Source organism: Mastigoproctus giganteus, chromosome 10 (assembly GCF_048544385.1).
Source record: "Mastigoproctus giganteus isolate SK-2022 chromosome 10, ASM4854438v1, whole genome shotgun sequence".
Classification (NCBI taxonomy): Eukaryota; Metazoa; Arthropoda; class Arachnida; order Uropygi; family Thelyphonidae; genus Mastigoproctus; species Mastigoproctus giganteus.
Genome location: NC_143584.1, coordinates 153,502,194 through 153,525,515, shown reverse-complemented (window position 1 = coordinate 153,525,515; position 23,322 = coordinate 153,502,194). Strand labels below are relative to the sequence as shown.

The window sequence follows — 23,322 nt, the reverse complement described above, 5'->3', positions numbered from 1 at the left end:
TTTTTTTTACACGATACACACTGGCCTTACCTTGACAGATTCTGTATAAACTGAACAGAGCAAACGAGGCAGAGATGAACTTCTGTTCTAGGAGCCGCCCATACAAAAATTAAAAAAATAAAAAATAAATAAAAAATACACAGTCTCGTTGCATCGTGGGACTGTGAAGACAAGTTTATGCCGCCTTGTTGACCTGCATATTTATCATCTCTTATGCGTAGGAGCTTACATTTTTTGACATGTCCCAACTTTGTCATGGTTCTTAGGGAGCGACGGCTTGGTTTGCTCAGAATAATGTGATACTGATGGACTTTTCCATTCAGAACCACTATAAGATGAACTGAAAAACTAGAGTATACTATTTAGTGAAAGACTGAGGATGATACAACAATTAAACCTGGAGGATAATCATAGCCAAATGAGAAAGTGTATTGCGGTAGGAATGGAGATATTTTCATTAACATAATCTGTTCTGAATTGAAAAATTAAATTCCTGGTATGTATAAGCTTTAATAAACCTGAAAGTGAACTGAAGTTACAAATATTTTGCATTGTCGACATCGATTTTAAAAATGTTCTTTGCTCTTTGAAACCTGGGCAGTTTCTTCAGTTTTATTAAGCGCTTCATATTCTAGCCATTAGTTTCAGAATAACGTGCGCGAGATGTTTTGATTAAACTATGATAATTCCTGAGGTTCCACGTGGAAGTAGATGAGAAAGTAGCACTTGCATGGCACACGCAGTTAGTTGATATTGAAGGAGGCAGTCTTCTAGTTATGCGAATCCTGGGAAGTAGGAACGACCAATAATGCAGGGCGTTATTAGATTGTTCCTGTAGCTACTGCACACAACCAAATTAAAGAAATGTGTATCCACCAGGTGACGTTATTCTACTAATTCTTGTCACTGCGAGGACATTGTGTCCGTATGTTCTCTAATTACAGTGCATGAGATAGTTGTAAGAAGGACTCGTGGAAGTTTTGTTTGTTCCGTGATCAAATGGAAAAGTTCCATAGATTCTAACAAGTAATCAAGTTCGAGGAAAAATTCAGTATTTGACATTATTTTGGGTGAACACTTAAAAGTGACTTAGAGTGTTCGCCCAAATACTAGCATCAAAAATTCAAATAATATGAAAAATTTCGCAGAAAATTACTCTATTTCTGATCAATGTAAATGTAAAAATAAATCGCAAACGTCGTCATTAGCAAATCCGTCGCACAGTTTTATATATAAAAAAAAAAAGAAAGAAAAAAAGAAACCCATACACTCTAATCTTCCAAATCTAGCAATCTTCGAACCTGATCTTTGTCAGATCGTGGAATTTTTCAGACTCTGGGTAGTCATCCTGTAGTAATGAAACAAGCCGTAAAAATATTTAATTTCTGTTTGTTGTAGGGTTTAGGTGCATCAGCCACTTGGGATATTTTGCACCGTATACCCTATATTATGTCTGTAAATTTCTTGTGTTCAGTGTGATGTTTTGTTGGATGAAAATCCGAATTTCCGGAAGAAACTATATGGGCCGTCATCTGAGACCGACTAACTCGGCCAAATTATGATAACGGCCCATAAAAGTTCCCTGCGTCATCAAGGTGATCCGAACTCGAGTTTTTCCCACTCGGTATGCGGAGTACGGCGATTCTACCAACTGTGCTACCGCGAGGGCATTTCATTTCTGTACTGCCGCCTATGGTGGATAGTATTGTTCAAGTACTGTATAGCAATTTTTTCCCAGATAAAGGTAATCTAGAGTACACAGAAAAGTATAGTAAATATTGCACAGTACAGTAAAAATAAAATAGATTATTTCTCTTTCCGAAATGTGCAATACTGAGCAGCATATTTTTAAGGAGAAAAAGCAAATATTTTCACACAATTGTTCCACCAAAATCCCAATTTCGAGCATCTTTTTGAATACGGTACAACCTTTTCCATAAGATGATTTTTGAAAAGACAAAATCCTCTGGGCTATTTTAATTTACTTTTAGGTGGTATAAGAGCAGCGGATGAAAGTTGCTGTGTGATGCCCGATTTTGTTTACAAACGATAGTCTTAAGATTTCTGAAAACATTTACTAAACGTGTTTAATTAACTGTTATCTTAATATAATCCTTCAATCATCATCATCATCATCATCAGCCATTTTCAATCCACTGCAGGATGAAGGCCTCTCCAGCAACTTTCCAGTTCCTTCTGTTTTGAGCACTGGCCATCCATTTACTACTCAAAAACTCATGAATTTCATCTATCCATCTCCGCCTTTGTCTTCCAGGTTTTCTTCTAGCTCCTCTTGGGTACCATTCTGTTATTTTCTTAGTCCATCTGTCATCATGTCTTCGAGCTATGTGTCCTGCCCAAGACCATTTTAGTTCTTTAGTTTTGATAAGAATGTCCTTTACTTGAGTTTGCTGCCTAATCCATGTGTTTCTCTTCTTATCTAACAGTCTGATTCCCAATATAATTCGTTTCGCTGTGTAGTTCTTAGCTTCTCTTCCATTCTTTTGGTGAGTGCCCAAGTTTCACTTCCATAAGTCATGGTGGGGAGTATACATTGATTCATTATTTTACGTTTCAGACAAACTGGGATATTGCTCTTCAGTATGTGACTATATTTCCTGAATGCTATCCATCCAAAATTTATTCTTCTCTTGACTTCCAGCCATTTATCATTATTACAGCTAATAACTTGTCCCAGATAAGTATATGACTCCACCTTTTCAATTACTGCTCCTTCAATCATTATTTCCCTTTCCGTGGCATACTTGTTCATCATTACTTTTGTTTTAGCCATATTCATCTTTAGTCCAAAATCCTTACTAACTGTGCATAACTGATTAAGATTTTCCTCTAATTCTTTGGGATCGTGGCTTATGACCACAATGTCATCTGCAAATCGTAAATGGTTTAGGTACTCTCCGTTCACATTGACTCCTTTCTGCGACCAGTCTAATCTTCTGAAAGCTTCCTCAAGCGCAGCAGTAAACAGATTCGGAGATATTGCGTCTCCTTGTCGAACTCCTTTCTCGATTTTAAATTTGCTACTGTCTTTGTCTAGTCTAATAAAGGATGTAGCACTCTCATATATTTTCTTCAAAATCATAATATATGGAGTATCTATGCCTTGTCTTTCCAGTGCCCGAAACATTGCCTTATGCTGTATGGAGTCAAATGCCTTTTCATAATCCACAAATGCCAGGCATAATGGTGTTTTATATTCATTTGCTTTCTCCATTAGCTGTGATATTACGTGAAGGTGATCCATAGTTGAGAATCCTGTCCTAAAGCCAGCTTGCTCTTTCGGTTGATTCTCATCAAGTATTCTTTCTAATCTGTTAGTAATGACCCTTGTGAACAACTTGTAGATATGGGATAACAAGCTAATTGGTCTATAATTTCCAATTTATCATTTATCTCCTTTCTTATGCAGCAAAACTATGATTGCATTATTCCACTGCTTAGGCATCACACCTTTTCTAATGCACTTTGTGAAGAGCCTTGCCAGTTTTTGTGTTATGTCTCTTCCTCCCAATTTTAACAACTCTACAGTAACTTCATCTTCCCCCGGGGCTTTCCGATTCTTCATTTTATTCAATGCATGTTCTACCTCATCAGGAAGAATATCGGGTATGTCGTATGTGTTGCTACTTTGCAATCCATCTTCCCCACTGCTGGTATCATTCCCTCGCCCCTTGTATAATTCTCTATAGTAGTCTTCTGCTATTTGAATTATGCCTTCTCTGCTGTTTATAAGTACACCATCGCTATTCTTCAGTTTCAGTATCATTTGTCTTTCTGTATTACTGCTCATGGCTGCTGATTTAAATCCTTTGTTTTCCCTTAATGCTTGTTCTACTTTTCTTGTGTTAAATCTTATGTCCTCTCTGAGTCTCTTTCTAATGGCTTTGCATAACTCAGTATACTCAATTTTCTCCCTGTCAGTGTTTTTCTTGCTCTTCATTTGTCGTCTTCGGTTCATCATGACAAGTGTTTCTTGACTAATTTTTTCTTCTTTGGATTTCTGTTTCCCTATAGGTTTCTTGGGCTTTATCACTTTCAGAAAGTTGTAATATTCCTCGTCGATATCTTGGTCCTGAGCAGTCTGCAGAAGCTCAAACTTGTTCTTCAATAATCCTTCAATACAAATCGTAAAAACAGAAACTGAGTTTTCGTCATTTATTATCAATATGAAGCTAATGTTGTTCGTGAACAGATCACACAATTCCACGTCCCAATAAATTTCTGGATGCTACTAGCCCGAGCCCTCGTGGGTAGCACAGTTAATATAATCACCATCCTCCCCACACCGGGTGAAAAAGCCCTAGTTCGAATCCGGTCAGTGGCGCGAGGAATTTCTATGAGCCTTTTTTACAATGTGGCTGAGTTAGTCGATCTCAGGCGAGCAGAATAATTTTTATTCTTCCAGAAACTAGAGTTTTTTTTGTCCAGCAACCCGACTACAGAACACACGCAATTTACAGACATTATATACAGCGCAAATGGCCTAAGGTAAATCTGTTACAGTACATTACCAGCGCGCGTTAACCGATGCACAACTGAGTGAAAAACTCAGTTTTCACTTCTGCGATTCTTTTGAGTATATGATGCATTACAGACCTAATGCATGCACTGAGCACTTCATACAACTTTTGGATTGTCGAGTTTGTAAACGATATGGCTTTTATCTATTTGTGTTTTGCCAGGAAAAAAATTCGAACATAGTGAAGATATCACCCATCTTGATTGGCCTCCAAATTCGCTGGACCTCAAGTGCTGTAATGAAATATTGCATGTCGTATGAAGCTTTTGTATGTACTGATGTACACAGCTCGAGGGTTGTCTACCTTTCCACTACATAACAGAGAAAATTTAATTATGTGAGGCCCCATGAAAGCTCGAAGTCCAATCAGGTTGCACCTATTGCATATGACTAATGCAGGCTCAGCTTCATGGACTTAGTTGCCTCGACAAAAATTAAAATCGACACCAATTGACCAACCCTTCAAGTTAAGCCCACCATGGCAGTCTAGTCGGCATGATACATCGCCGTCTGTGGTTAGTTTGGAGAGGTCTGGGTTAGAAGTCTCCAAATTCGAGGCTGCAGTTAGCCGTTCTCAGGCGGAGGGTGTATGGTTTTCCTCCGTGAATTATATTTCAAGTTGTTCAGCCCCACAACACGCAAATCGGCCGCGAACAGTCACTTTTACAAACGTAAATCCACATACGGTTATGTGTGCACGCTTGGGTCGTTAATACCAGTAATATTATATATTAACTTTCAATTTAAAGTCATGTAAAAGAAGCGTAGCAATTTCTCTTTATAATGAGAGTTATTTGCAAACGGATGTGACGCTCATTTTGAGACAGTTAATTTTTAACCACCTAGTAAACAACCAATGTTTTTTCTAGCTTTGTAAAAAAAAGTTTCGCGAAAGTCGACAAACTTAAAAAAAAAATCCGCTTCCACTGCCAATTAGGACCTTTTATTCGTATGGCATTTCTTCTAAAAATGTAATGTAGCTCCTACTCAACGTTCAACTCCAACTCAAGTTCTCCAATCATTGTTGAATTCAGGAGAAAAATGCCTTCCCAGGATAAAATTAGTATTCCTTTCAGTAAAGTTTTAAAAAGTCTATTATTACTTAACTTTTCTTACATTAAATTCCTCCTCTTGTCCTTGTTAGAAAGGATTCGACGCTTTTTCCAACGATTGTATAATACATTACCGAAAGTAACAGTCCAAGAAAAATGAGAAAAAAAAAAAAAAAAAAAGAAATGAAAATATATATATGTAAAACCTGAGTTTAAATGGATCAAAGAATGCATCAGTCGGTCTAGCAGTCACTGAAAAGTGTTATTTTCTCAGAGGAATAAAAGTTGCACTTGACTTTTATGATGTGTAGTGTCTCGGCAACGAAATAGCGGCCAATTTCGTTTGAACGGTTTCAAGAAATAGTATGAAGTTCCTACGTAGCTAGATGGTATTAGAATGCATTTCGAAAAGGTTGCGGAATGACTTTACTTTGCGGCGAATAAAATGAAAGCACTTAGTTATATCCAGGATTTAGATTATCGTAATGATGTATCACGTCTATCATTATAAGTATAAAAATTTCCTTCCTTGGTCAGTGTCTTTCCTCAAGAGCAGCAGCAGCAGCTTTGTGCATTAATTTGTTAAATGATTTTTTATTTTCTCACAACATCCAATAATTGATTTTCTTTATGGCAAAGGTTATTTTCAGCAATATAACGCTGCGTGTTGGAAATTGCTTACTGTAGTTCTAATCTTAAATCTCCCTTCTACACAGTTGGCATGTACAGTACATGACAGTAGTTGCAAAGAAGCGCTATTGGACAAAAATGGAAACTTCTAGAGACATTAACATGTTTTATCTTCTCTCTCTCACACACATACAAGTTATTTTTTTGAATATCGTATGAGACATGACGAACTTAATGAGGCTGTTTTTTTTTTTTTTTTTTTCTTTTTAAACCATACCTGAACTTACTCATGGCAGCGAGTATTGTTCCATTTAAAGTAATCGCCTTGTAAGGCTATACACGTATTCCATATACACTCAGTGATCACTGAATTATGACCATCCCATCCATAATGAACTATGCCGCATAGCTCACAGTATAAAAAGCCGAACTAGCTAGAGCAGTGGCAATTTGCATCTGGTCATGCAAGTCAAAGTCATAAAGTAGCAGTTATGGGTAGTAGTAAAGATATCAAGGAGTTTCAAAAGGGCATACCTGTGGGAGTGTGTGGTGTCGGGTGCTTTTATATCAAAAGCGCACGTCTTGTCAGTTACTCACGGCCCGCTGTGGTTAATGAGAAACCGCCTGAGAATTCTCAAACGTCTCAAAATTTCTATACAATATACCTTTTGACTTCTTGAGATGAATTCTGCCTAAACATTAGCATTGTTATCAAAGAAACAAATCTTCCCTTGTGTTTATGAAGACCTTGCGTGTATGAAGCAGGGGTACTGGGGTTTTCCAATACACACATGATGCTTTGTTTGTGGGTCAAGCTAGAAAAATCATGTTTCATCACCGTTTGCCACGGTCCTTAAAAAGGAATTATTCTGTCCAGCTTACCTTGAAAGATCAGAACAAATAAATCTTTGCTGTTGATAACGCATTTTGGGGGGCTGTTCATCATACAAAATATATGAAATATTCTTTGCAGAAACGTTTCTCATTGTAAAATTTTCTGTCAGAATGAGTCTGTTTCTATTATATATATATATATATTTATTCTGGAGAGCAAGTCTAGCATATATATAATGTTTGGTTTTTTTTTGTTGTTGTGGTTTGGTTTTTAGGAGCATTAGCAACTAAGGCCATATTGCTCGGGGATATAGCGGTCGTCATTCCCTGACCTTTCCGTATTTGGTGGTGACGGGCTCGAACACCGGTCTAATCAAGAAGCGTGTGCAATACACTGCTGCTCCTTCCCACCTGGCTATGGAAGCGCCATATATAATGTGTAATAAACTTTTCTTTGTCAAAAATGGCCCAAAAAATATTTAATCCTTCCCAGCAGTGACCGAAATAGCCTCGGATCTGGGCCGTTTTAATGCATGGGCGCACCCGGCGAACGTCAGGGGCCTTGGCCTACTGAGGGCCCCACTTAGGGTTAGGAATGCGACTAAGAGAGACCCAGAGAAAAATTTTAAAAATTAAAACAAAATTTAAACTGAATAGGGGCCCGAGAGTTCTTAAAATAGCCCTGGTTTCGGTTTTCGTTATTTGAAAATTTTATTTCGAACCTCTTGCTCGCTCTCTCGCTCTCTCGCTCTCTCTCTCTCCCTGTAGGATCCGTGTAATATATTTTTTAGGGTAAGTGTACAAATATTTTTATCTAAAGCCTGTAAATTATAAGTCCCTTCCTATAATGTATACACATATATAGACATGATGATCCCATAAGTTATCTTTTAATTCTGTATTATAATTAATTATTATTGTGAGATCTGAACATTTTATTATATTTGAATCGTCACTGTTATAATTATTTTCAAAGCTTTGTTATTTGTTACGATTTTTTCCTCATTATTAATTGTAATGTTTACTTTGGGCTTTTGTTTGCATGTTTTAGGTTATTAGTAGGCGCTCCTGAAGCACAAACTAATCAACCACAAGTTACTACAGGTGGCGCTGTGTATAAGTGCAGGATAGACGTATCAGATGCTTGTTCACTGATTCCTTTTGATACGACTGGTAAGGTGCAATAGTTATTTATTTAGCGATATTAAATGAACTGTAATCACTATTTCTTTTGATTTTATTATTAATTCAAACTAGTTAAATAAATTCATATATATATATATATATGTGGCAATTTTGAATTACTTTAATACATATATCGGAAACGCAATTCATTTTACATTTCACTTAACAATTTCCAAAAGACGCTGTTATAACCGTTATAAATACTGTTCGTTTATTTAAAAGCAAATTGCAATTATTATTATTTTTGACACTGTGTCGATATATCATCATACATAAAAAATAATAAAAATGAATAATCCTTCCCTTAACAAAGTATGTGTATAATATTAAAATACCGTATATGGATTACATTCATGAATTAAATGAAAATTTGAGAATTTTCAAGTTGTACAGAGATTGATCTAATTGGTAGTCGCCTGCACAGATAACCTTACGAGTTCGGCAGCATTAAAAATGGCTCTTCGTTTTTATTTTAATTCTTTTACTTTACTTTCAATATCATAGTTGGGTTGCCAGATTGATTAATACCTTTCTTCAGTTTGTGAATGATATATATATATATATATATATTTTTTTTTTTAAGTATAACACTATACATTTGTTTTTGTTCATGTATAGTGTTGTTTTATATATACTGTATATATATATATATATATATATATATTTTTTTTTTTTTTTTTATTATATATATATATTTTTTTTTTGACATTTTTACAATACAGTACTTCATTTGGCCACAAGTAAAAATTAGCGGGCAAGTACAGAAGACTCGCCTTAATGTTGTGTTTAAAAGTATCTAAATAATCACTTTACAAGTACAGTATATTTTGTGCCAAAATAGAGCCGAACGAGAATACGAGGGGTGATTATACTTGTTTATGAAACTGAATGCATTATTATAATACCACTTTCTATGGACAAAAAATTCATGCAAACAGAATTCCGAATATCAACAAACACTTTCTCATTCCTTAAACAAATTAAACAGTACAGTACCAGAAACTAGTTATACATTCTATATAATTAATAATGCAGGATAACGTATGTATTTGTCAATAGCCGGTATTCGAGACAGTGATGAACATATTGTCTGTAGAGTCGCTTTAAAAAGAATGGATACTAATGGCATATCCTATAGTGTATATAGCCTTAGTGTAGTGCAACTACACTAAGGCTCAGGTGGGAAGAGGAAGTTCCAAAAGTAAAAGAGAAAAATGACAAAGGTACATTAAAAAATTGTAACAGGATCCATACTCGTAATGATATATTCCATTGATTCCTTAATAAGGTGGAGAGTTTGGCACATTTTGTATCAGTTTAAATTTTGTTCGTTTTTATTAAAAGTTTGTTGTATTGCAATTTAATTGTATAACTATAATAAAATCGTAATTCGTTACCCCGTATATATATATATAAATCTTTTATACTGAGGGACGGCCCTGCATTTTTTTTGTCGAGTGAATTCGATCTTGAAATTTAAATAATTACAAAACTAACTTCCTTGTCTAGATAAATAGTTGACAGTCTAAACACCAAATGGTTAGTAGATGGCTTGCCACCGTGATATGACTGACTCGCTAATTCAGAGGTTGCCAAAGTGTGAGATACGCCCCCTGGGGGCGCCCTTGGTTTTTGGGGTGCGCGCGTTGTTTTTTTAAAGTAGTTTATTTAACGAAATATGGACAAACCATCCCACTTATCCAGGTATGAAACGTATTTTATTTCAGTCGTTGAGATTAAATGTATTAATTTATAAAAGTATGTATACTCATAGCTAAAGTTTATGTCAAATCTGTTTATTTTCCTGAAAAAGGCCTTTGAGGTTGGGAAAATTCATATTTTAGCATTAAATAAGCTCACACACCAACCATAAGAATAAGTATTTACTGTAACTAAAATATTTACATATTAAAATAAAATAAAGTAACTATTTACAAAAACTGCTATTATATTAAATTAAATTATATACATGTAAAAACATTAAAACTGTGATAAAATCCTTAAGATAAAATACACTAAAATAAACCGGATTAAAAGCGATAAAAACAATAAAAGTCTCTGGAGCTTTCGGAAGCATCGCCTTCCTCAGCAGTAACAAAACTTCCTACAGCCCGTCCATATAAATTAAAGTCTGTTTATTTTCACTTGTTCTGGAAAGTGGCGGATCGCGTGAAATTTAGAAAATATTTTAAGGGGCGAAAGGCATAAAAGTTTGGGAATCTCTGCGCTAATTACATGATCAAAAAATTAACCCCATTTTTAAAATAAATCTTTGGATACTGAAAATATAAAAGTAATACGCTATAGGTAAATTCTTCAAGCGTTCACAATGAACATGTTAGAAAACTTGTATTTATTTCAAACTTTTTGTGGTTCATGTTTACAAAAGTAAACAGATGCATCGCCGCATATGTGACCAGCTTCATGTTTTCTTTTATAATTTAACCAGAAGAAATAACCGGAAATATTTGCGGAATTAAATATTACAAATTTCTGGGAATTGAAAAATCTGGAAGTGAAATTAATCGAGTTCAGAAATTAAAGTCTGTGGTCAGAGAAATTGAAGTTTGCGTCAGAATCCCCAGAAAAATGAATCTAATCATAATATTATTTTTTCTTTCCATACTTTATTTTCAACAAAATTTTCTTGTATTAAAAATTCGATTTGGTGTGAGCAAACATTTTCTTAAATGAAATTTATATTCAAGTTATTACGAAATAGACTAACAACAGAAAACTCAAACGTGTATTCGACTGAAAACTTGGATTTATGTGTTCCACGAAATATCAACCGAATATATCGATCCTAACCGGTGCGAGACGAGGAGGTCATTAAAAATCGATGCAAAATTTGAAATGGCTCATGGTCTGAAAATAAAAGTGTAGTCTCGTTAGCAAATATTGTCTATGTAAATGTCTCGGTTTGAGTTTTTATTTTCACTTAATTTTAGATTGATACGCCGTACATTGCACAGATCATTTATTTAACTCGCTATCAAAACAGGTTGAAGAACACTTCTACAGATAATCGTAACTTTAAAAAGATACTTTTTTGATGGTGGTCTAGAATACGAACGGCATGATGGAAGTATGTTTACATACTAATTATTAAATCTTTTTTATTTAATTGAATTCAGTGTAGAAAGTATTCACATTAATATTTTTGATAATGAAATTAAATGAAAAGCTTAATGTATTTACACATAAAATCTTCATGAATCCTTTTAAATCATAAATATAGTGGAGACATCGCGCAATAAAATCAATATACGGTAAAAGCCCAGCTATCTGACTTCCGTCCACATGGAAAGCTCATGCAGCCAGCATATTTTAAAAATCATATATTAAAAAAGGACATTTGCAGCATCTACCAAGTATAACGCAGTTGCAAACTAAATAATTAAATACAATAGACTCGAAATAATGACACCACAAATAACGGAACATTCGAAGTAACGGCACATTGACATCGGATGTTTACAAATGTCTTGCAGTGGCGGAAAAAGAAAACCGAAAGTCACGTGATTACTGTATTTGTTTACGTTCGCCATTTTGAAAGTGAATTGTGTACTGATATCACGGATTATATGGCTGTTTTACATTTGTGTTAAATTAAAACCCCTCACCATGGCTCCTAACGTTAATAAACCTCATACAGAAAAGAAAAGAACAACAACATTAAAGCTTAATGACAAACTTGATATGGTCCAAACCATTACATTACTGTTACCTGGAGAGTCGAATTCATATACCCGTGTGTATTGTGACGGTAAAGTGCGTGTGTTCTCTGGGCGATTTGTCTGTTTTGCTGGACGAAACAGCACAGTTTCTGGAGAAAAAAACTTTATATCTACGCCTGAGACTGATTAACTCAGCAACGGACTGTAAAAAAAGGCCCATAAAAGTTCCTCGCGTCATCGACGGGATTCAAACCTGGGCCTTTTCCACCCGGTGTGGGGAGGACAGGACGAAACTACTGTGCTACCGCGCAGACTAAACTTGATATAATAGAGAAAATAGAACGGGGCGTAAGCAGGAATGTATTAATGGCGAAATACAACATTGGATCGTCAACATGTCTATGTTTTTTATGTGCAGTTAATAACATTGCATTCTTAATCTCTCTATTTCTTATTTAGCTTCATTATTTCTGCATTAAATATATTAAAAATAAAACTTTATAGATAACGGAAAAATCGAAATAATGGCACCTTGAATCCCCGAAGGTGCCGTTGTTCTGAAAGTCTACTGTTTTACAAAAATATATTAAATAAGAACAGCAATGTTTACCACGGCAACGATTAACCTGAAATTTTGGGAAGTTTAAAAATACTCTATTTATTGTTTACATTACAACAAAAGTGACCACCAGAGGCGTTAAAACCCAGCCTTCTTCGCCCAGTTGCCATCATTAAAGTATCGGTTACTTCGATAAGCGTTTTTATATCGCCATATCCATGAGGCAGCCAACCATCGACTTGATATCCAAGTCGATGAAAAACGTAAACGTTTGTGCTAACCTAAAAACAGAAGTGGTTACCCTGGAAAACTAGAAACAGTAAAAAATAGTAATGTATTTATTTATTTATTTATTCAGTTGTTTGCAAGTTTCTATCGCCGCTAGTACGGCGTGCAAGCCAGAGGGGATATAGTTACATTGTCGAGGATAAATTTACAAAAATATTTACAGTTTAGTAACAAAGAAAATATCTATATTAACATAAAAATTGCTTTTCGTTGCTGGATGTCTTCGTAGAGGAGCATTCGCAACACTAAAACTTATTTAACTTCGCACCCAAATGTCGTGATGACATCATAACTCAGAGTAACTGAAATACGATGGCTTCCAGCTTATAGTTTTTCACAGTTAACCTGAAATCGGTTTATGATTTCTATGGTATTTGGTGGGGACATCCTCTTTAAACTTTTCAAGAAGTTTAGATTAGAGTGAAGTGGCCTAATTTTCAGGCTGCACGATTGCGTCTGACTTCGCGGATGCGAGATGGTGCCTGTAAGTACTGGCGCATCATATCTTCCTGTCAGTAGCTTGGCCAGGATATGAATATTTGTCCAAGTGACAATAAATATCCACGGTGTCCACTCCATATTTGCATACAATTCACTGTCTACTTCCCCTTCACTGTCTCCAGAGATACCTCTGGAGACAGTGAAGGGGAACAGGAAAATCTTGTTTAGCCACCTAAGTATCCAATATTCTATGTTTAGAAAGGTTTTAATGTACGTTTCAGGAGCTGAGGACCAGAGGAGAGAAGCGTATAAGGCAACCGGAGCAATGTACCTAAGAATGTTTTCCTTCACCAGTTGAGCATTTTGAACCCCAGCCAATTCTTGTATTGAGTGCCAGATGGCAACTAGTACTTTCTTCCCAATGGTAGTGAAATGCTCAGTGAAGGATAACTTGTTGTCTCAGGTAATTCCCAGATCCTTGTGATGACCGAGTTTTTGGATGGGTTTTGGCCATTTAAGAGAATGGTGATGTTATGTTTTTATGCTTTCTGGAGAAGGACATCTGGGCAGTTTTAAGAGGGTTAATTTCGAGCCCAATCGAGTGGAGGAAGTTGGCCAGATTAGTTAACTGCTGGTGGCTTGTCGAGCAACGTTATGCTCACCATCATTGCTGCTGGATGGAAAGAATATTTTCAATTCGTCCATATAGGCTAAGATGTTATTGCAGGTTGAGAGGAAAGGATCGAGGGCTGCGGCGAATGGTGTCACAGAGAGCACCTCTCCTTGGGGAACTCCTGTTTACTGTGTGATGGACGCTGAAATTTTCATGCTTTACTATTATGATCCTCTGTGTAAATAAATCTCGCAGTGGTGTGAGTAAGTTTCCTGTAATGCAACAGTGAGATTCCAGGAAGTGAAGGAGGGGTTGGATTGCTATCCTGTCATAAGCGGCTTTGATGTCCAGGAACAGGATATCCATCTGGCTTTTATTGTTCAGGGCTGTTTGGATCCTGCAACTTGTCTCCAGGAGATTAGTAATAATAAACCTGCTTTCAATGACTGAGTGAAGATAGGATGGACGATGGCCAAAACATTGATTATTTATTTCTTTCATTATGCATTTCTCAAAAGTTTTTAATAGGTTGCATCCTATGGAAATAGGTCTGTAGTCTTTCCAGGTTTTAGGTATTGGTTTTTTGTGTACGTTTTCCAGGCGTTAGAGAGATTGGCTGTTTCCATGATTCCATTGAAAGTATGCGATATTTAAGGAGTATAATTTTGGCTTTTCAACAATTTTATATAAAAGTACAGCGGGCGATATGTTTCCAGTAATAAAGAAGTGATATTTTAGAAGTAAGCCAAAGGAAATAAAGTAATAGTGTATACATGGTGTGATTAAAAAGTTTTAACTCTACATTACGGGAATTCATTGCATAGTGTAGGCACTTATAAGAGTAGGCGTCATTAAACCGATATCCCCACCATGTTCCCATAGATTGGGCTTATACTGAATACATTAAGATTGGTGTTACCTGAAAACTTATTTCTAGTGAAAATAGTAAACGATTGCAAAACGCAAATTCGTTTAGAGATTCCTTTGACGGTTACTTAAGTTACAGTGCAATGATACTGTGAATTATTTTACATTGGACAAATTTTTTAAACAATGAGCGAAGTAACTCGATGGAAGATGACTCTCATCAACCGGTGCAATATCACAAATTTGCTTATTGTAGGCTTGAAGTGGTGGAACGCATGTTTAGTCTCCAGAGCTAAGTTCCGGTCAACCCTTCCCTATCTCTTCCATCATTCAGTATGACTGATAACTTTTGAGATTATGATGGACGTCATGGCGAGATCCAATCTTCCTTACATTTTGAGGGTACAGCTCTAAAACGGTATTCGCAGGTCGGCCGCGGGTTATTACACCGGACGGAACCTATTGGTAACTTTCTAGGAGGCTTCCGGATCAGCCAGTGTATAATCTTGCCACCTCTATTCTGCCAGATAGTGACTGGAGGGAGTCCGAGTAGTGTGTATGCGGGGGGGGGGGCATTGTCGAAGCCACGTTATGTCAAGGATCTGAGTATATTCTAACCATATGTACGCAATATCCAAACATTTTTACTTCATACAGCATGTCCGCCCCACTTTTTCTTACTATTGAATAACTATGAATTGTCAAACTAATAGAGTAAGCTTATCTGCGAAAAGATCTAAACCTCCTAAACACTTCCTAGTTCATTTCACAAATATACGTGGTCTCAGTTCTAATCTCAACGATGTCCATTTCCACCTGCAGTCTGCCAAACCCCGTATACTTTTTCTGACAGAATCTCAATTATCGGTTGATTCAACTACTGCTCATCTCAGTTGCCCAAATTATTCGCTGTATGATTCCTTTCGCCCCAAAGGTGATGCTTGTGCATAACCCCACGGGCTTACATCTGGTGAGTGTGGGCTTGGCACACCCAGGGTCCTGAGCTGGATATTATCATTGTTCTCTTCCTTGGTGATTCCCTTTTATTCTCTCTCTCTCTCTCTCTCTCTCTCTCTCTCTCTCTCTCTCTCTCTCTCTCTCTCTCTCTCTCTCTCTCTCTCTCGGGGTAGTTCAGAAATTTGTTTGGTGTTTTAGGCTGGTGCGGCATAAGCCTCAGGCTTCCTTGCACCATATGGCTAATAATAATAATAATAATATGTCCGTTCTGATATTCCCTGTCAGAGACTTGGTAATTTAGAATCTCCTCTTCTCTGGCTTAAAATCTCTCAACCTCATCCTGTCAAATTCATCTGTTGTCTTTACCGTTCTCCCAACTCCACTAATCACTTGAAGCTCTTTGACGTCCTCTCTTTGGAACTTGACTTTCTCCAGTCCAACTTTCTTAACAGTGAGGTAATTTTCCTTGGTGATTTTAATGTTCACAACTCCAGCTGGCTTCCGTTTTCTACTCACACCGACCCAGCTGGTCGAAATGCTCAGGCTTTGGCAATTACTAATGACCTCTCACAGATTGTTTATTTTCCTACCAAAATACCGGACAATCGTAACCATACAGCCAACACGCTTGATCTTTTTCTCACAAACAGCCCTTCTACGAGGGGTTTCCGAAAGGTAAGATAAAGATAACACATTTTTTCTCTCGATGATGGTTAATAATACGAAGTTGAAATTACACACCAAGAAATAAGTGAACATGCAATACTTCTCCGCAAAGTCTCCAGCTTTATTGATGCACTTGTCCCAACAATGGATCAGTTTATCAATACCAGTACTAAAGAAGTCAGTGCCCACACGCAGTAACCAACATCGCACCGCCTGATGAACTTCCTCATCCGTGGTGAAATGCTTTCCTGAAAGATGTTTTTTCAGATAGCCGAACAAATGTTCGAAAATGTTAGTCTGGGCTGTGACAGAGTTTCCCAACGATTACGGCGCAACCATTCACGAGTGGTGTGGGCAGTGTGTGGAGTTGCGTTGTCGTGCAATAAAATCACGTCGCTTGTCAGGAGTCCTGGTCGTTTGCGTCGAATGTTGGCTTTTAGTTTTTCCAAAGTTGCACAGTAAAGCTGTGCATTGATTGTTCCTCCCTTCGGCAAGAAATCCACCAATAGAACGCCTTGGCGATACCAGAACACTGTGACCATGACTTTTCGGACACTGGGAACAGTTTTGATTTTTTTACGCACATGAGATTATGGATGTTTCCAGGTCATGGAGCCTTGTTTGCTCTCTGCGGTAAAGTGACGAACCCAAGTTTCATCTGTTGTGACTATGCGAACGAGAAAATCCTCTCCTTCGTCTCTGTATCCCAACAGATTTTCCAGACACATCCCCATGCGTTTTGCTTTGTCCTCCTCTAACAATTGTCGGGGCACCCAGCGGCAGCACATCTTTCGAAAACCAAGGATATCGTGAACAGTCGACTTACTCACGTTCATTATTTCTGCAATTTCATACAGCTTCACTCGCCTGTTTTCATGAAACGACGCATATAATGCGCTGAATGTTGTCTTCTGTCTTTCTCGATGAAGACCTAGCAGGCCCGATGTCGATCTTCAATTTCAATACGGCCCATTTTAAATTCATTGCACCAAAAACAAACCTGCTTTTTTGTCATCACCTATTAGCCATACACAGCAACTAGTCCATGGTGAAGACCCTTTTGCTTGCAAAAAGCGAATAACTTAACAGAGACCTGCTTTGAAGCACACTTCCATGGTAGCTGCCATTTTCAAACTCAAATCTGCTGTGAGGCGATAGTACCGCAACACGGAACTGGCAGTCTTTTTGAACGTTATTAATTTAACGGGTCTATCTGTTCACCGCATTCCCTTTCACCACTACTAAGAAAAAAATGTGTTAACTTACTTTTCGGAAACCTCTCGTAAGTACACGGTCGAAGTCAGTGGTCCTTTAGGCACCTCAGATCATAATTTGGTGATTGTCTCTTCCTTAATCGAGCCTTTATCGCATGGCTATTCCCAACCTCGTGATATTTGGCATTACAAGAATGCAAAATGGTATGACCTGCGAGATTTCTATTCTTTTTTTCCTTGGTCGGATTACTGTTTCAAAACTGCTGATATCAACGTTTGCTCAGATCGTGCTAGTGAAATTGTTCATGTAGGAATGGAATCCTTTATTCCACACTCCACTTTAAAATCTTGTCCTTTATCTAAACCTTGGTTTTCCAATAAATGTGCTAAGGCTGTTCAAGAGAAGAATGCTGCATTTCGTAATTGGCTTGTTTCCGATTTTTCAGTTTCATTTTCTGCCTACATCAAAGTTCGCAACAATTTTAAAGCAGTTGTTAATCAGTCCAAACTAGATTTTGAACAGGCTAAGAGTAGAAAACTTGCTTCTTGCCCTGATGGTAACCGAACATTCTGGTCTCTTGCGAAAGCTAGAGACCAGAATGTTCTGGTCGTTTTCCCATCTCTGCTCCTACCTCTGTCAAAACCAGATGGTTCTGTTGTCACTTCAGCCAACGATAAAGCTGACCTGTTAGCATCCCATTTTTCTTTCAACTCATGCATTAATGATCTTGGTAAAACATCTCCCACCATTCCCAACACGCTCCATTGAATGCCTCCTGTGGTCTTCCGTCAAAAGGATGTCAGAAGGATTTTGACAAATCCTGATGTTAAGAATGCTCCAGGTCCTGGTGGTATTTCTCCACTTGTTCTCAAAACTTGTGCTTCTGAACTTACTCCTGTTCTTTGCCGCCCTATTCCAAAGGTGTTTTTTCGTCTGTTTGGAAATTTGCTCATATCCATCCAGTTCCTAAAAAGGGTGACAAATCCCTTCCATCCAATTATCGTCCCATTGCAATTACTTCTACCCTTTCTAAAGTAATGGAGAAATCAATTAACAGCCAATTCTTAAACTACCTAGAAACCTTCCGTCTGATCAACGGTCGCCAGTATGGATTCCTTCAGAGTCGATCCACTGGTGATATTCTGGCTTATATTATCCAATTTTGGACAAATTTCGAGTGTTGGCATTCGAGGTGAGCGGACACGCTTCGTCAGGGCTCTTCAGTTTAGTGGATTGGATTACTGTTGATTATTGCTTTTAAATATTGATTTATGTAGTATATTGTTGGATTATTTTGTTATAGGTTTTCCTCTAACAGTTTGATTTTTGTAATATTATAGATATCATTTTTTAAAGTTAATTTTCGTTAATATTTAGCTAATTTTATAATGGTAATTACGAGATCTGCCTTAAAAATGTCACAGGGTATCATGACCCACATGGATATAGCCGATGACTTTTTACATGTGAGTCATGACTTAATCCGTTGCGGAACCTGTTGGATGTTTTCTAAGGTCGACCTGGTCACTAATCATAGCTCACCTGAGGATTCTTTTCTTTGTGATCGATGTAAGGACTGCACCGATCTTAAATTACAATTTGGTGCGCTGATGGAACTATTTGAGTCACTAAAAAAAAACGGGTACTTGCCCTCTAGAATAATGCATCTGGGAGCTCTTCAGAGACTCAAGACTCCAGCAATCTACCAAGTGATGCACTCCCGATTCTGGCCTCAAAACAGAAAAACCAAGTGTAAACTACTCTGGTTCAAAAGGAACCAGAGTAGTTTGCACTTTGTTTTATTAGGAGACTCTATTGTCAAGGAAACGGGGAATATTTAGTTTAATGTCCAAGTTTGCAGATGATACAAAGGTTGGCAGGGTTGTTAAGGACACTACTGACGCTATGCTGCTGCAACAGGATCTGGAAAGGTTGAACAGATGGGCTGAGAGGTGGCAAATGAAGTTTAACATTGACAAATGTAAAGTACTACCTATGGGAAACAGTAACCCCAGAGCAACATATCAACTCTGCGGTACTACACCGACAGTGGTGGAGAATGAAAAGGACCTGGGGGTAATTGTGCAAGCAGATATGAAGTTCTCTGAGCAGTGCAGACGAGCTGCAAGAGTAGCTCATGGAGTCTTGTCAATGATATACAGGAATTTTTCTAGCAGGGATAAGGAGGTGATTATTCCCTCGTATAAGGCAATGGTTAGGCCACATATTGAGTACTGTATACAGGTCTGGAGGACTCATTTCAAGAAGGATGTAGAGCTGCTGGAACGGGTACAGAGAAGGGCAACAAGATTAGTGAATGGAACAAAGGGTTGCTCTTACGAAGAAAGGCTTAAGTTTTGCAAATTACAGAGTCTGGAGACTAGGCACCGGCGAGGTGATCTGATAGAGGTGTATAAGGCTTTGAATGGTTTGAGCATGCTCAATGCCAATGGGATTCTTCATCTTGCTCAAAATAATCACCTCAGAGGGCATAAATTCAAATTGAGGAAGGACGGATGTCGGATAGATGTGCGGAAATTTGCCTTTGGCCAGCGGGTGGTTGGTTGGTGGAACCGACTTCCGTCACTTGTTGTTGAAGTTTATAGCCTAAACAAATTTAAGGCTCAACTGGACAGGTATTTCGAACGAACGGAGGGGTGAAATGAGAGTGGTGTTTTTTTTTTTTTTTTTTTTTGGCTGATGCTGAATAAGCTTGCTTTCTTGCATCATATGCCTCTACTAATGCTAATGCTAATGCTATTTTTTGTAATAAGGATAGGTGGATGGGAACCAGGGTATGTCTGCTGGGAGCAACTATTAATGATGTCACCAACAGATTGTCAGATATTAAGGGGGTAAAGAGAATATTATTATTCATGTGGGGACTAATGACATTAAACATACACAATCTGACGATTTGTTGGAAAAATATAGGACCATGCTGAGGAAATGTCGAGAGCTAGGCCACAATGTCTGTGTGTGTCTGCAATTCTACCCAGACGCGATAGGATGGATTATATGTTAAACGCCGTGGGGATTCACTAAAGACTTGAAGGACTCTGCAACGCTTTTGGGGAGGGGGAAATTTCTATCAGCTTGGCCCACACTTGTAGGTAGAAGGAATTTGTTTTGTAGAGACGTTATACACTTAAACAAAGGTGGTGCAAACGTTTTTGCCAGTATTATTGATTATACATTAAAGATTCGGGGCACTGCTAGTTAGGGGGGGTGTAATACTGACACGCGTTTATCTGATAATATTGGTCAAAGTAACTCTTACACATACCTCAAGAGTTCTTATCTGTTTCCCCAACTGTACATATTTTCTAGATATTCTGGGGTCAAAAACGTTTCAAGTGAGCGGGTAGCTAATGCCAGGGAAGAGAGCCTAAAAAACTTCAAGGATTGTGTTAGGGTAGTTATACAGGAACAGTAAGTCTTAATTGTTTCTATAGTAATGTTAGAAGTGTCGTCAATAATATGAGCGAATTCGAACTGCTGGTTAAAACAAGTAACGCGGACATAATAGGGCTTACGGAAACGTGGTGCCACCCGGAAATAGGGGATGATGAGTTTCAGTACGTCTTGTATAATGTATTTAGGATGGATAGGGTAGATAGAAGGAGTGGTGGGGTAATGCTTCCAAAAGCAGAAGCAGAAGCAGCCTGAGTGCGACGATAGCTTTCCCGGATTCAGACGTTTCACATGCTAGTATAGAATCTGTATGGTGTGAGATAGCATTAGCATTAGCATTAGTAGAGGCATTTGATGCAAGAAAGCAAGCTTATGCAGCATCAGCCAAAAAAAAAAAAAAAAAAAACCACTTCCACTTCACCCCTCTGTTCATTCTAAATACCTGTCCAGCTGAGCGTTAAACTTATTTCGGCTATCAACCTCCACCACAAGGGATGGAAGTCTGTTCCACCAACCAACCACCCGCTGGCTAAAGGCAAATTTCGGCACGTCTATCCTACATCTGTCTTTCCTCAATTTGAATTTATGCCCTCTCAGGTGATTTTTCTGAGCTAGAGGAAGAATCCCATCAGCATTGAGCATGCTTAAACCATGAGATAGTTGGAAACAAAGGTATAATGCGAGTAGGAGTAATCTACAGATCAGGTGATTTTGAAGATTATGAAGAAAGTCTCTACATGCAAATGAATGGGTAAGTAAGCGTGAATGTCTTATTATGGATAATTTCAATTTGCCTCTAATTGTTGGAGTAAATGGGCAGGAAACTCGACATGGGGAACAAAATTTTTAAATCAACTAGATGACTATTATTTGTATCAACATGTCAGGGAAAGTACTAGAGAAAAGAATATCCTAGACCTCATCATCACCCATGAATTAGATGACATAATAGGGCTGACAGGAGAGGAACGAGTATCAGGACGTAATCACGGAGTTCTACGTTGGAGGATGAAGAGCGGTAGCTGTAGTAAAAGGCAAAGGAATGGGTTATAATTTCAGAAAAGGAAATTACGATGCCTTAAGGTGCTACATGGCCTCTATTAACTGGATAGATATCGCACAGAGAACGAATACAATTAAACTGTAGTATTCTTTTAAAACATTAATCACAGACGCCTTGAATGCGTATTTACCATTAAAAAAATACTCCACGAGGAGGGCTCCAAGTTGGATGAATAGTGAAGTTGCCACATTACTTGAGCAGAAAAAGGTGGCATGGAAAAGATAGAGCAATAAAAAGTATTGAAGCCTATAACAGCTACAAGATGATCTGTAATAGAGCCACAGAAAAGGTTCGACAGGCAAAGACAATTTATGAGAAATCACTAGCAAAGAGGGGGGATAAAGAATTCTTCACATATATAAATTCCAAGAAGAGCAGGACAAACTAGATCGGACCTTTACGTAAGGGAAAGGGGATAGTAATAAATACACCAGCTGCCGTTGCAGATGAACTCAACAGTTATTTTGCATCGATATATACAAATGAAAAGCCTTTTGTGGCAATGGGAAATTGTTGGAGCGAAGTTAAAAAATATGTAATTAATGATATTGAAATTTCGCAAGATTATTTAATGAAAAAACTTTCGAGCCTACAGGCCAGTAAGGCTCCTGGAGTTGATGGAATATACCCTTTAATCTTAAGGGAGGCAGCAAGTGAGTGCATTGAACCATTGAGGCTAATTATGCGAGCATCACTAGACTCTGGGGAGATTCCGTTGGATTGGAAAAGTGCCAATGTATCTCCCATACATAAGGGTGGTTCTAAGAGTGGGATAGTGGGAAATTATCGACCTGTCAATCTGACTTCAGTGGTAGGGAAAATCATGGAGGCAACGATCAAGGGTGGAATTCAGGATTATTTGGATAGAATTGAAATTCTCAAGGATACTCAGCATGGTTTTGTAAAGGGAAAATGGTGTTTAACAAATCTGGTTCGCTATTTTGAAAGGGTCACTCATGAGCTGGATTTAGGGAATAATTTCGACATTGTTTATTTAGATTTCAGCAAAGCTTTTGACTCAGTCCCACATGAGCTGGAACAGGTTGGAATCACTGGGAAAATCCTTAGATGGATAGCAGGGTGGCTTCAGAGCAGGAGGCAGAGGGTTTCGATAAATGGCTATTCTTAAGATTGGGTTGATGAAAGAAGTGGGTTTCCCTAAGGATCAGTATTAGGTTGTTTTTAATTTTCATAAACGACATTGATGAAGGGATAGAGGGCGTGATGTCTAAATTTACAGATGATGTAAAAATTGGTAGAGTATAGTAGTTAATGATCACTGTCAAGCTGAGCTTCTTCAGAGAGGCCTAGATAGACT

At 37.7% G+C, this 23,322-nt stretch overlaps 1 protein-coding gene across 1 annotated transcript in view; it reads left to right on the top strand.

Annotated features, from left to right (window-relative positions):
• LOC150079392 (integrin alpha-PS2-like) overlaps positions 1-23,322 on the top strand; it is a 514,720-nt gene that overhangs the window by 121,624 nt on the left and 369,774 nt on the right. Inside the window, exon 2 of the mRNA XM_090382299.1 lies at positions 8,108-8,229. Within this exon, the coding sequence (XP_090238425.1) occupies positions 8,108-8,229 (122 nt within the window). The remainder of the gene's footprint in view (positions 1-8,107; positions 8,230-23,322) is intronic.